At 44.6% G+C, this 13595-nt stretch overlaps 1 protein-coding gene across 1 annotated transcript in view; it reads right to left on the bottom strand.

Moving 5' to 3' along the window:
- Positions 1-13586, bottom strand: part of LOC138833021 (ras GTPase-activating-like protein IQGAP2) — a 258468-nt gene extending 244882 nt beyond the window's left edge. Inside the window, exon 1 of the mRNA XM_070031378.1 lies at positions 13353-13586. Within this exon, the coding sequence (XP_069887479.1) occupies positions 13353-13398 (46 nt within the window). The 5' untranslated portion in view covers positions 13399-13586. The remainder of the gene's footprint in view (positions 1-13352) is intronic.
- Between the last annotated feature and the right edge of the window lie 9 nt (positions 13587-13595).

The following is a 13595-nucleotide window of genomic DNA, read 5'->3' as shown; positions in this document are numbered from 1 at the left end:
CACTTCTGAGTATACACCCAAAAGAAGGGAAAGCAAGAACTTGAGTAGTGTGTACACACTGATGATAGCAATGTAATTCACCATAGTCAAAAGGTGAAAACCAACCTACATGTTATGAACAGAGGACTGGATGAAGCCAAATGTAGAATACACACATAGCATCCATAAAGGGGAGTATTATTCAGCCTTTAAATGAAAGGAAATCTTGTCACAGGCTACAGCACAAATGAACAGACACTAAGGGCATACTAAGTGAAATAAGCCAGACTCAGAAGAACCAACACGATATGATTTCACTTCGGTAAGCCACCTGGGGTGGTCAAATTAAGAGATACACAGTAGCATGGAGGTTAAGACAGTATGTATGGAGGAAAAAGTGTAAAGTTATTATTAAACCAGTACAGAGTTTCAGTTTGGGGAGAAAAGAAGTTCTGAACGTAGTTGATGATGTTATACAACAGTGGAATAGTTACACAACAGTGTAAATGTACTTCTGATGCTGCAGGCTGCTCACTGGAAAATGTTTACAACAAGAATTGTACGTTGTATGTATTTCACCACAATAAAATATGCACATTACATGTGGAACTTAATTAACTCAATGGACTTCAAAAAATGGCCTCACAGTGGAGGACTTAAACTGCCTCATCACTAGAAGCGGGAGACCGGACACTGTGGCCAGACATGACCCATGTAGGGGAAACGAGAATCACTCCTGAGACATTCATACCTGGAAACTGGCCTGAACTCCACAAAGAACTAATGGAGATGTGGGAGGTACTCACTGCTCCAGCCCAGGGGAGCCTAAACAGGAAGAGCAGTCACAGGCAAATGAAGGGGGGCTCTGAAGGTCAGTTGGGGAAATTATGTGGGTTTATGTTGTCCCACAAAACTAAGAATGATGGCTGCTGTGGTCCTTTCTGAGATTCTGAAGATTCAAACATGGAAAGACAAAATACAAGAAAAATACCATACTGGAGTTGAAGAGAAGGTGGTCATTCTTTTTTCCAGATGTAGAAAGAAGCTCAGAGTCTGGGGCCATGGCTCAGATAGTGTAGCACCTGCCTTGCAAGTAAAAGTGCTAGGTTAAATCCCCATACCAAAGAGTAGGAGGCTCAGAGAAATCATACTTAGAGAAAGAGTAACTGGTACTTCAATCCAAATCTCAAAATGCCAGAAGCTGCCCTTGGTGGCACAGTGCTTCACATCTCTCACTAATCCAGGCTGACAATACTTCCTAGGTTACTTCTAGAAGGTGGAGCAGTTGGATTTCAAGTTTGAGGCCAGCCCAGATAAACACAGTAAAACTCTATCTCAAAAACAAAACACAAACAAAAGGGCAGGGGATGTAGATCAAATTGTAGAGTTCTTGTCTAGCATTCATGGGATGCTGGGTTCAATCCCAAATACCACACAATAAATATATTACTATATAGAAGCAATTTTAAGTTTCATGTTTTTCCTAGAGTTCACCTATTCAAACTTGAAGTTGCAGCCAGAGTCTACACTGGAGAAGAAGATATAAGCCCAAATCCTCTAAATAATCAGCCAATTCAAGCCAAAAGAAGCAAACACAATTCTGGAGATTCAAGGAAGAAGGCTTTAAGGCAATATCTAGAAGTATCAAACAAGGCCTTGGATTTTCATGGGAAAAAAACCCCACTGCACCTTCACACATTCTTTTTAAAAATATAAACATGGCCAGGCACTGGTGGCTCATGCCTTGTAATCCTAGCTACTCAGGGGGCTGAAATGTAGTTCAAACTCTGGTCAGAAAAGACCAGAGACATCTCCAATTAACCAGCAAAATGCCAGAAGTGGAGGTATAGCTCAAGTGACAGAGTGCCAGCCTTTAGCAAAAAAGTCAGGCAAGAGCACAAAGGCCTGAGTTCAAGCCCCTGTACTAGCAAATTAATTCACCCATTAAAAACAAACATGTTTTTCATTTGAAAAATAAAATTCATTAGCAAATCCATAACAAAAGCAAGGGCATGTTTCTATTAACTCTGTAATGACTTTTTCTTTTCTTAAAAGAATACTTTATTGTTATTAAGAAGGGTTACCATTTCATAAGTCAGATAATGAGTACATTTCTTTTTTTTTAATGCCACCCCTTCCTTCACTTTCTCCCAGTTTCCCCCTCCTATCCCTGCCCACAAGTTACATAGGTCATTTTCCACAGAGTGTATACCAAATAGCATGATTACATTTGTTCACCTTTCTTCCCTCCCTTTCTGTACCTCTCTTTACCCACCCCCAAAATAACCACCATCGCCACCACCACTTCCAACAAAAACCTGTTTCCATTTCCTGGAATTCCTTTTGATGAACAGTATTTCAAATGTTCAGGGAAGTTATACCTTTGGGTATAACTCCACTAAGAGTATCCTCCTTTAGTCTGACAGTGTGTGAAGGCCTAGAGTCCTGTACAGGTTATCATGCAATGACCCTTTCTTGAACAAACTTCCTGAGCTCTCCTTGCCAGGCTCTGGGAAGGCTGCCTTTTCTGGAGCTTTCCTGGGTGCCAGGGTTTAACAGGTGATAAATGGAAAACCCATTCCATGAGATCTGCTGTGTGACTGACACCTTGCCAACCCAATCCTGTGAAGCCTGCTCAGTAAACCCAAGCTGAAGCACTTGAGTTTCCAGTGGGGAAACGGCCAAGTGTGGCTGAGAGAAATGGCCCCTTTGGGGAAGGTGAAGAGTAAAGGGGTAATAAGTAATGATTTTATCAAACACTGGAATAAAAGAGAAAAAAAAAACCAGGTAGGAAGGAGAAGATAGCAGAATGGGTGTGCAATTTGGATGTAAGTAACCAAGATTCTCTTTTCTACTGGGTTTTTGTTGGGTTTTTTCCGGTACTTGGGAACTGAGCCCAGAGTCTCAACATGCTAGGCAAAGTGCTCAACCACTGAGCTGAAACCCTGTCCCTAAATGTTCCACTTATCCAGTTCAGTTGAGCTTCTTTAGGTCCAGAAACCTAAAACTTGGCTAACTTCTCAACACAGTAGGCCTGAAGGCTGTCAGATGAAACCAGTGTTCCTCCTCCATCTCCTTACTTTCCCTTGTACGCTACCTATCACAGAGCTCACCACAGGGTTGGCTGACAAGGTTGGTGGTGAACTCTACAATCTGAGAAAGCCTCAGACATATTTTAAGCAGCCCTGTCTCATGTAGATGACATAAGAAATCCTGCATACCGTGGCAACTTAATCCTGGAAGCCTAAATAAGAGAATCCTGGTAAATCCAGAGTGGTCCCTCCTAGCTCACACTCAGGTATGCATGCAAGTGACAGCTCCAAGATCACTGTGAGGTGATATAACATGCAACCCAGAACCCCAAAACCCCACCAACTTTACTTGGAACCAGTACAGAAAATACGGGATTTTGTTTTGTTGTATGGAATGGGGCTGGAACTCAGGGCTTCTCACTTGCTCTACTTTCTTGCTTGGCTGGCATACAGCCACTTGAATAACACCTCCAGCCCAGCATTTTGCTGGTTAATTGAAGATGGAGTCTCATTTCTGTACACACTGGCTTCAAACCACAACTCTCTGGATCTTAGCTTCATGAGTAGCTAGGATTACAAATGTAAACCACTAGCACCCTGCTGGCCTTTGTTTTTGTTTTATTTTTTTCAAGCATACATACACAAGGATAAATCTGATCTCCTTCTAAATTGGTAGGTTAAACTATATTTCCATAAACATAACAGGAATTTTTAGTGGTTAAATTCACTTCTGCTCAAATGGGAAAGGAAGAACAATGAGAGGACAAATAGAAGACAGCAATAGAAAAGGGGAGATAACCATTGCTACCCACCATTCACAGGCTGAGCCTATGTATTACCCATAACCCTTTGAACATACACTCTCTCATCCACATTTTTCAGATGAGGAAAGTAAGGCACATAGAATTAAAATAACTTGGGCTAGGAAGGTGGCTCAGTGGTAGAGCGCTTGCCTTGCATGCTCGAGGCCCTGGGTTCGATTCTTCAGCACCACGTAAGCAAAAAGAAAAAAGCCGGAAGTGGTGGTATGGCTCAAGTGGTAGAGCGCTAGCCTTGAGCTGAAGAGCTGAGGGACAGCGCCCAAGCCCAGAGTTCAGGCCTCACGACCGGACCCAAAAAAAAAAATAATAATAATAAAATAACTTACCAGCTGCACAAGGAAGGCAAACCTAAACTCTACAAAAAATGTGCACCTGGCACTTGAAAGCTCTTGAGATTCATATGCCAGGTAATGGAAATAAGTTTCTCATTTAGACAAGCAGTAATGATATATTAAGCAAAAATGGTAGCAATAGAAAATATTTCTTGAACAGGGGTACCAGGGCACCAGCCTATTAGCTAGATAGTTAAATATGAGGAAAACATGTTTCAATCACATGCTAATCAAGTCCACTTGCATTAGGGAATGTATTAGCATTACTATAGATTGAATTCATGCTGCCAAAAAATACAAGAACTGAGACAAAACTTACTAGGAAGTAACGAGTCTACCAAGTTTGTATGTGTATGTGGATGTGTTCTGAGACTGAGCACAGGGTCCATACACATGCTAAGTATCCACTGATTGACTGATGAACAGATTCTTGCTTTTCTGCCCAGGCTGATCTCAAATTCCTGGGCTCAAGTGATCACCCTGCCCCAGCCACCCTAGTAGCTGGGACCACAGGCGTACAGCACCATGCCTGGCCGATGTTTTATGCTATGTAAAAATATTTTCCTTCAGAGATTCTACAGTAGAAGAAAAAAAGAGCACAGTTCAGTTTTCTCCTTTGGGGTCTCAAATATAAACAAACAAACAAAACTACCAACACCCTTTATAAAAATACAGATCTGTAATCACCTTGCAAAGAGGAAATGAGCTGTGAATACTTATGCCTATTAAATAATGTTCCTGCTAACATATTCAACAGTTAGCAAAAATGTGAATGAATGAAAAAAGAAACCTGTATATCGATGTGGAGAAAAAAAGAAGACATCTTCCAATTCTTACCATCCATCCCCATCCCCACACCCAAGGGGTAGAAACCTAGAATTGCCAGGCATGGGACCTCCTTTTTACACAAGAAGCCCCAGCCTTGGCCGATGGTCCTAACATTGGAAACCCTAGCAAAATTTTTCCTTCAAAATCATATTTGTCTCAAGAGGAGGGACAAGTAATCTTATTAAAGCCACATCAAGACAGATTATAAAATATAAACACAAACCCTTAAAAAAAATCAGTGCCTGGGTTTATATGTGGTCCTTGAGCATGCTCAAAGCAAACCCAACAAGGAATGCTATGCATAAAACATTCTGTAACAGGCCCATATGTTTTCACTTACTTGACAAAAACCTGCCAACATGGTGGAGAAGAGTAATAGTATATTAGAAATGTCTTTTTACCCTTCCAATGCCCCATGCATCAACATCACCTGGAAGGCTTGTTAAATTGAAGGGGGTTAGAGGCGGGGGCAGCCCCAGGGTTCCTACAGGTCTGGGTGGGGCCAGGCATCTGTCTTTACAAGTTCTCAGGCAACATTCTGCTATTGCTGCTCCAGTGACTGCTCTCTGAAACCCACAGCAATGATGGAGAAACAGCTGTCTGCTACTGTTAACACCTTGACAGGAAGGGCCATATGTAATACACGACTGTCAAATTGTATTTGATCTTAGCTAAAAGCCAAGAAGTGATATATGATGTTAAAGTTAGAGAAGAGTCAAATTAGGTTTTGTAAAATCAGTGGGCTTCTGGCCAAAAAGGAGTCTTAACTATTGAAAAAGTTCTTCAAACAACAGCTAAGAAACTGGAAACATGGTCTTCATCATTCTTTAATAAAACTACGATGTTGTCACTGGAAGTCATTACATCTCCTGTGAAAGTGAGGAGAGGTGAAAATTGTCACAAGTAAGGGAGGGAGGGGGGATAAAAGAGGAGAAATATTACCCTCAGAGAATTTAGTAGTCTAGATCTTTGCCCTGCTTTAACTATATCTGTTTTTCTCACCTGTTCTCAGAGAAATCCCCTGTCCTTACTGAAACAATCAGACAGTGCGGCTCATCCAAAAGACATTCCCGGCTGGGCGCCGGTGGCTCACACCTATAATCCTAGCTACTCGGGAGGCTGAGATCTGGGGATCACAGTTCAAAGCCAGTAAGGTAGGAAAATCCATGAGACTCTTTATTTATTTATTTTTTTGGTTGGTCATGGGGCTTGAACTCTAGGCCTGGGAGCTGTCCCTCAGCTCTTCAGCTCAAAGCAAGCCCTCTACCATTGACCACAGCACCACTTCTGGTTTTCTGGTGGTTTATTGGAGATAAGAGTCTCATGGACTTTCCTTACCGGAGCTGGCTTTGAACCATGTTTCTCAGATCTCAGCCTCCTGAGTAGCTAGGATTACAGGCGTGAGCCACCAGCACCCAGCTCATGAGACTCTTATCTCTAATTAACCATCAGAAAACTGGAATTGGTACTGTGGCTCAAAGTGGTAGAGCACTAGCCTTGAGCTGAAGAGCTCAGGGACAGCACCTAGGCCCTGAGTTCAAGCCCCACGATGACAGAGAGACAGAGAGAGAGAGAGAGAGAGAGAGAGAGAGAGAGAGAGAGAGAGAGAGAGAGAGAGATTCCCAAGCCTAACCAGGAGAGAAGATATCAAGCCTCCCACACACACCCCCACCCCTAGCTTTTCCTCTTTCCCACTGTACTGGGCTACTCATCCATGAATAATGACAAAAAACTTTTCTAAGCATTTCAAAAAACAAACAGATATTTCAATGAGGGACTGGCTAAAGCAATTCACAAGATGGCTCAATTTGACCTGTGTTGCCTATAAAGGATTCCATGATCTGTCTTCTTGTAATTACCCCCTATCCACCCACTGCATGTATCCACAGATCTAAACCTGAACCCAAGCAAACTACCCACACAACAAATTCACTCTCTATTTCAAGGTCATGTCCAAATTCAGTACCTTCAGGAGGCCTTTCCATTCCTAAATCCACACTCCTCCCGCTCACACTGTCACCTCCACTGACCCTGACAGTGCACTTGGAATATAAGCATTATTGTTTATCTCTAGACTCTCTTGCAAACTGTAAGTACCTTAGTCATAATCCCCTCATCTACAACATCTCGTGCATATTAGCTGATCAATTCACTTTAGTATATGCAATTTGCTCAGAATGATGAGCCAAGAGCCATATTGGTCACTTCCAGGAGTCTGACTCCATACATGCCCCAAGAACTCAGGCAGTCAGAGGTAGTTGGGATTGAACCCCACATCTGTCAGCTCCAAAGCTTTGCCACTGCCTCATCAGCTTCTCAAGAGGGAAAGATAAAAGAAGAACAATCAACACCAGGTGGGGTAGTCCATTGCCTGTAATACAGGACTAGAGAATCTGAGTCAGGAGGATATCAAGTTTAAGGACAGCCCAGGCTGCATAGTGAGACATTTTTAAAATAATAATTAAAATAATTAATGAATAAAAACAAGATACAATCAAGCAATAGTATCAGAAAGTACCCAGCTTACTAGTCAGCGGCCCAACTTCAAGTTGCTGCCCATTTCTTATCACATGCAGACTTTAAGGCATGCCCAATGTAGGTAATTAGGTGCATTTTATAAATAATCCCATGGAAAAAAGTCTTTTTTTCACTTCAAGCACCTCTGTGAACTGGGCTGTCTTCATGTATTCATGAAAGCCTCTAACAAATCTGAATGTGCTTGTGTTCCTGTCTGTTTTCTAGGGGAAAAATATAAAGCAAGAATATGGACTCTTAAAAAAATACCACGCATCCTGTAGGCATAAGCACCTAGCTCACATCCAAGCTACTCAGGAGGGGCTGAGATCTAAGGATCATATATCAAAGCCAGAGCAGGTAAAGATCCAGAAGGAGAGCTGTGGCTCAAGTGGTATAGCACCAGCAGAAAAAGCTAAGGGACAGCAATGGCCCAGGCCCTAAGTTAAGCCCCAGTACCAGCATCTACATACCAAAAATAAAAATAAAATACCATGTATCTGTTTTACCCAGAGAACGCCATTCAAATGGCTACAGGTTTCTATAAATCAGGACAAATAGTTGAAAGTAGAAGACAAGGAGCCCCCATGCCTCAGGCCAAACAAGTTGGCAACAGAGAGGGGATGAGGAAAGGCTTCTTTCTAGGTCTGACTATATAGCACTTCAAGTTCCCATAAGCAACTAGCTGTGTGGCCTGGACACAATGTCATGATTTCAGTTTCTCTGGTCTTCCCCAAAGTAATAATGAGCAATTGATTGTAATAATACAACACATGAAAGGCACTCAACCTTAGTTCCATTCTCCCATGCTAACTGCTTGTTCAGAGCATTAGTAGCTTTGGATACTCTGTTGGTTACCATGAATCCTGGACAAATATTAGATCTATTTGTATGCAAGCCGTTAACTAAACAGTACTTTCGAAAAGCAAAGAAGTCAAGAGACTGCCTTTGCAGATGGCTCATGCCTGTAGTCCTAGCTACTCAGGAGGCCGAGATTTGAGGATTGTGGTTCAAAGCCAGTCCTGGCAGGAAAGTCCATGAGACACTTATTTCCAATTAATCCCCAGAAAACCAGAAGTGGAGCTGTGGCTCAAAGTGGTAGAGCACTAGCCTTGAGCAATATAGCTCAGGGACAGTTCTCAGACTCTGAGTTCAAGCCCCAAGACCAAAAAAAGCAAGACAAGGATAGGAGGTGTAACTCAGACAGAAAGAGCATTGCCTGGCTTCCCCAAGATCCTGGGTTCCATCCTAAATATCATACATACACACACACACACACACACCCCTACACACACTACCATACACCAAACATATGGAGTGGAAGGGTAAGAAGCCACAGGAAATCAATAGTTCCCTAGAGAAAAAGAGGTTAGCTAACACCTTAAATAACATTAAATTTTAAAATGAACTTGGAATTACAAGCTTAAACTCTCCCAAACAAGTCATTTTGACTAACACATGTAATTAAAGTTAAAAGCATACTAAAGTAACACTTTAACTGTTGACCTTAAAGCCCCTTCTGGAAAAGCTCAACCAAGACATGAGGCCCACGAAGGAATAGCTTGACTCTTGTCTACCCAAGACAACAGCCCACAGCAGCACTGCCTACATTTCCTCAGAGGAAACAGAAGTGCTGATAGAACATTAACGCCAAGCATACATATGTGCTTAGCTAACCCATTGTACACAGCTGGACTCAGCTAGTAAGAACTCACAGTTCTCCATCTCAGATTGGTAATTGTCACAGAATAAAGTTCAGTTGTCTTGACTACCTCAATACTTATCCAGTAACCAGGAGATTAAGAACTCTCGTTCAAACAAGAGTATTATTCAAAAGCTGATAGCAGCACCTGGGTATGGTGATACATACCTGTAATCCCAGTTACTCTGGAAGCTAGATAGGAGGATTCAGGTCTGAGGCTAGTCCCAAGAAAAAGAATATGCCTCTATCTGAAAAACAAATTATAAAAGCAAAAATACCTGGGGGCACAGTCCTGGAAGCAGAGTACCTATCTAGCAAGTGTGAGGCCCCTGAGTTCAAACCCCATTGCCCTAGTACTGCCAAAAAAAAAAAATACCCTTCCACCAACACACACAAAAACACACATACATGTGCTCTAGACTTACACTGCAGTTTAAAAACCAACAGGGAGGAGCTGGGAAGGTGACTCAGTGGTAGAGTACTTGCCTTGCATACATGCGGCCCTGGGTTCAATTCCCCAGCACCACATAAGCAGAAAAAGTGGCACTGTGGATTAAGTGGTAGAGCACTAGCCTTGAGCTGAAGAGCTGAGGGACAGCGCCTAGGCCCAGAGTTTAGACCCCATCACCGACAAAAACAAAAACAAAAAACAAAACAGGGAAACCGATCACTATTCTTTTCACAATGTGTAAAACACACACTCACACACACACACATACACAAACAAGAATCTCCACTTTCCAGAGCAGAAACCCACAGGTTTACATAGGTTACAGTGACAGTGACCCACAATCAGTGACCCACAGCAACTTTGAAATGTTGATTAGATTATCAGTGGTGACTGAAGTCATCTTTCCAGCCACAAAGCCCCTTTTGCTCACCCTGCTCTTTTGAACTTTCAAGAAATAATTGGAAAGAGAACTTTTGACAGGTCACAGCAGCAACATGTTTTCAGAACTAATGTGGCAAACACAACATGGTTCATTACAACACCACCAAAGGTATTTGCAAATCACAGCTGAGCATCTGTGTTTTTTAGAGTTGGGTTTGAGTACAGAATCAGTTCTGCATGTGCCCCTGCCTGAGTCTGCATCCATTCTTTCCTGACATTGTGTTACTGAGTTGATATTTCAGCTTGGTTCTGTAAGCATCAGTATCACGCCACTTAATGTCAAAGTCCCTAGGAAAATTGCAGGATTTAAATGGAAAGTAGTCTATGCAATTTTAATTCAATGCTCCTGTGTACAAATCAGATTTCTGAAGCAATCCTGCATCTGTCAGAAAGCTGAGAAGGCTTGCAGCCTGCTGAAGAACACATTGAAAACTCCCTCAAGGGCAACTTCTGATGTATTTTACAGACTCTCAGCCTGGTGGGAAGGGGAAGACCACAACAGCCCTGAGCCAGTTAATTACTTTGTGTAGGAATTTGGAATTACTTAATGTAGACTGTTCAGGGAAGTAGAGCAGATGGCAGGACAAAAGCCCACACCTGACCCAAGTTAAACAATTTCACTGAAGCCATCAAAAAGTTGTTAAAGCCTCAAAAACTTACACTAAAAATGTTCAACATTCTCATTACCTTACTGATGTAACTGTAACCTCCCTTTACAGCATCGTTACAAGAAAATAAAATTTTAAAAAATGTTCAGCATTGGCTGAATACCAGTGGCACATAGCTACTCAAGAGGGGACATGGATCAAGATGCATTGTATTCATGAGCTGACATGTTGTTGAACTGTAAGCTTAAGTAAAGATAATAAAAGTATAGTTTAAAGAAATGAGACCTGAGGATCCCAGTTCAAAAACAGCCTATACAAATATATCCAAGGGACCCTTATCTCCAACTATCCAGAAAAAAAGCCAGAAGGGAGGCACCGCTCAAGTGGTAGAGCGCCAGCCTGGAGTGGAAAATAACTAAGCAAGACTTCAAGGCCCTGGGTTCAAGCCCCAGTACTAGCACATGCATGTGCGCGCACACAAACACACACACAGGGGCAGCATTGAAAATAAAATGACAATCATTTATTGGTACCTTATATTTAAGTGTTGGGGAGAAAGCAAGCCTCTGTAGTTCAGTTAGAGGTTTTCTTCAACCTCTACCTACCTCCTTGCCAAATTAATTCAAAAAACAAGCAAACCAAAAACAAAACAAAACAAAACAAAAAAAACCAAACCCCACAACCCTGTAACTCATGCAACAGGGAAAGGACAGATCACTGTGATCCTTCCCTGGTCTTTCTGAGAACAGTCTCCAGCTGACTGTTGACAGAAAACAACCACCAGAAATTGTACTGACACATCAAACCATCTCCTTTGGTATGAATACTCGATATCAGGGAGTGTCTATTAACAATAGTATATTCTGCTACTTTGCATTTAAAATACACTGTAAAACATCCATTCATCAACCAGTGACAGACTGGCTGTGTAATGGACTCTGTAGTTCATGGTGATGCTAAGGCCACAGAAACCTCAGCACACAAGTCTGTTTTTGACTCGGTTCAGAAGCCACTGAATGGCAGCACTTGAGGAGTCCAGGGAAGGTAAAGTGACTGCAACAATGGCTTCCAGATAGCAGATTGGTGAGGGAAGTTGCAGGAAGACTTCCAAGGTAGGGGGCCCCAAGGACTATGAGCCTGGGGCTTGCCAGCTCCAAGCCTCCCTGATTACTTCTGAGGCACACCGAAGCCACGGGGTTAATTCAGTGAGAATCCAGGCGCCCCCTCGGACGCCCGCGCTGAGGTGGATGGGAACCCAGCGTTCACTCACCACCTTAGGGCCAGGCTGCAGTCTGCCTGACTGATGAGTGATAACTCGGGACCGTGCGCATGCGCATACATTCCAAGCTGTAGTGAGGCTACCTGACCTTCAGAGAGCTTATCACATTCAAGCACTTCCAGAGACCTAAGGTTGACACTACAGCCCCCAGATGGGCCTCCCCCAGCTCTGCTGCCTGGTTTAACCTAACTGCAAACTAATTAAGGCCTCATCCACCACTGAATGCATATCTCAGAGGCCTTTCTCACAGCCTGACACCACCAAAGGTCATATAGGAAAACTAACCTTTGACACTCCACTCCAAGACTGGGGGAAAATGGCAGGGGGTGGGGTGGGGGAACTTCTTTTGAAAATTATGTCCGTGACCCTACCCACAACCTACAAACACTTACACACAACACACCTTGCTGGCAGGTACCACCCACCAACCTTAATCTAAATCTGGTTCCTTTGCCACCAAGGCCAATTCAAGCAAAACATTAACCTGTGGCCATGGGTTCACTAACAGGGCCAGCCCTGGAGAAAGACAGCCAACTTTCTGTTTGTTTTAAAGGAAATACTTCCTGGCACATGTTTAGGACTCTGAACTCTGCACACGAAGCCACGTGGTTAGTGCTAATCTGGCTCCATCCACTCACGATCGCCCAAGGCCACCTCTTTCTGAGGGCAGCCCATGGCGGGGCAATCGGGCTCCCAGTTCCGCGCAGCAATCCCCAGGCGCACACTGGATGGGGGGGGGGGGTGCAGGAGGACTGGTGCGAAATGTCTCTTGGGGATTTGGCAGGAAAGGATTCACATCCGTGCGACTAGAACTGGCTCCAGAGGCTCAGGTGAGCCCGAATAGAAGGAGCGGGATAAGAAGAGTCGCCTCCTTTCCAGGAAAGCCGCCGCCGCCACGAGCAGAGCGCGCGGGCACACTACTTGGGGTGCCCACCTGTAGCCACGGCAAACAAACTTCCAGCCCCTTCTGGCTTCAGAAGAAATCAAGTCCCTTACGCCACCACCTGGCCCCAGCTGGCAGCGGCCCGGGGCTCTCGGGGCTCCTCACCTGATACCCCTAAAACCCCCACCTGGCCGGGCCCAGAGCCCAGCCCCGGCGCCCGTGGAGGTTCGCGGAGTGGGGGGGTCAGGGCTTGCAGCGGGAGATTCGGAATTTGGAGGGAAACGCGGGAAGACGCTCCTCGCCGCTCTTTGCAACTCCAGCTCCCAACTTTGCCAGCCTCTACCCTCCAGTTCCCCCTCGAGGCGCACGGCCGGCTTCTCCTCTCCCCCCGCCCCCCCGCCCTGCCCCACACACCCCGGGCGATCCTCGGTGGGGAGGGCTCCCCAAGCTTGGCGGGAACCCCGCGCGCTCGGCGTACTTACAGCCATAGCGAGGTCTCTGCAGCGACGGCAGCTCTTCGTGGGGCATCCTGCGCGGTTCTGAAGCCCCTCCGGGGGCGCGCGCCCCGCGGCTCCCTTCGCTGGCCAGGCTCGCGGGCCCCGCGCCCCGCCGGCGCGCTCGGATCCCGCCTCCCGGGTGCCTTCGCCCGGCCTATCCCAGAACGGGCGACGGGCTCCCGCGGTGCTCACTCGCCGGCGCCCGCTGCTGCCGCTGTGCGCTGACAC

This window comes from Dipodomys merriami, unplaced genomic scaffold (assembly GCF_024711535.1).
Source record: "Dipodomys merriami isolate MVZ:Mamm:240054 unplaced genomic scaffold, mDipMer1.0.p SCAF_20, whole genome shotgun sequence".
Taxonomy (NCBI): domain Eukaryota; kingdom Metazoa; phylum Chordata; class Mammalia; order Rodentia; family Heteromyidae; genus Dipodomys; species Dipodomys merriami.
The sequence above is the reverse complement of the archived record's forward strand: the minus strand, read 5'-3'. Positions and strand labels throughout refer to the sequence as shown.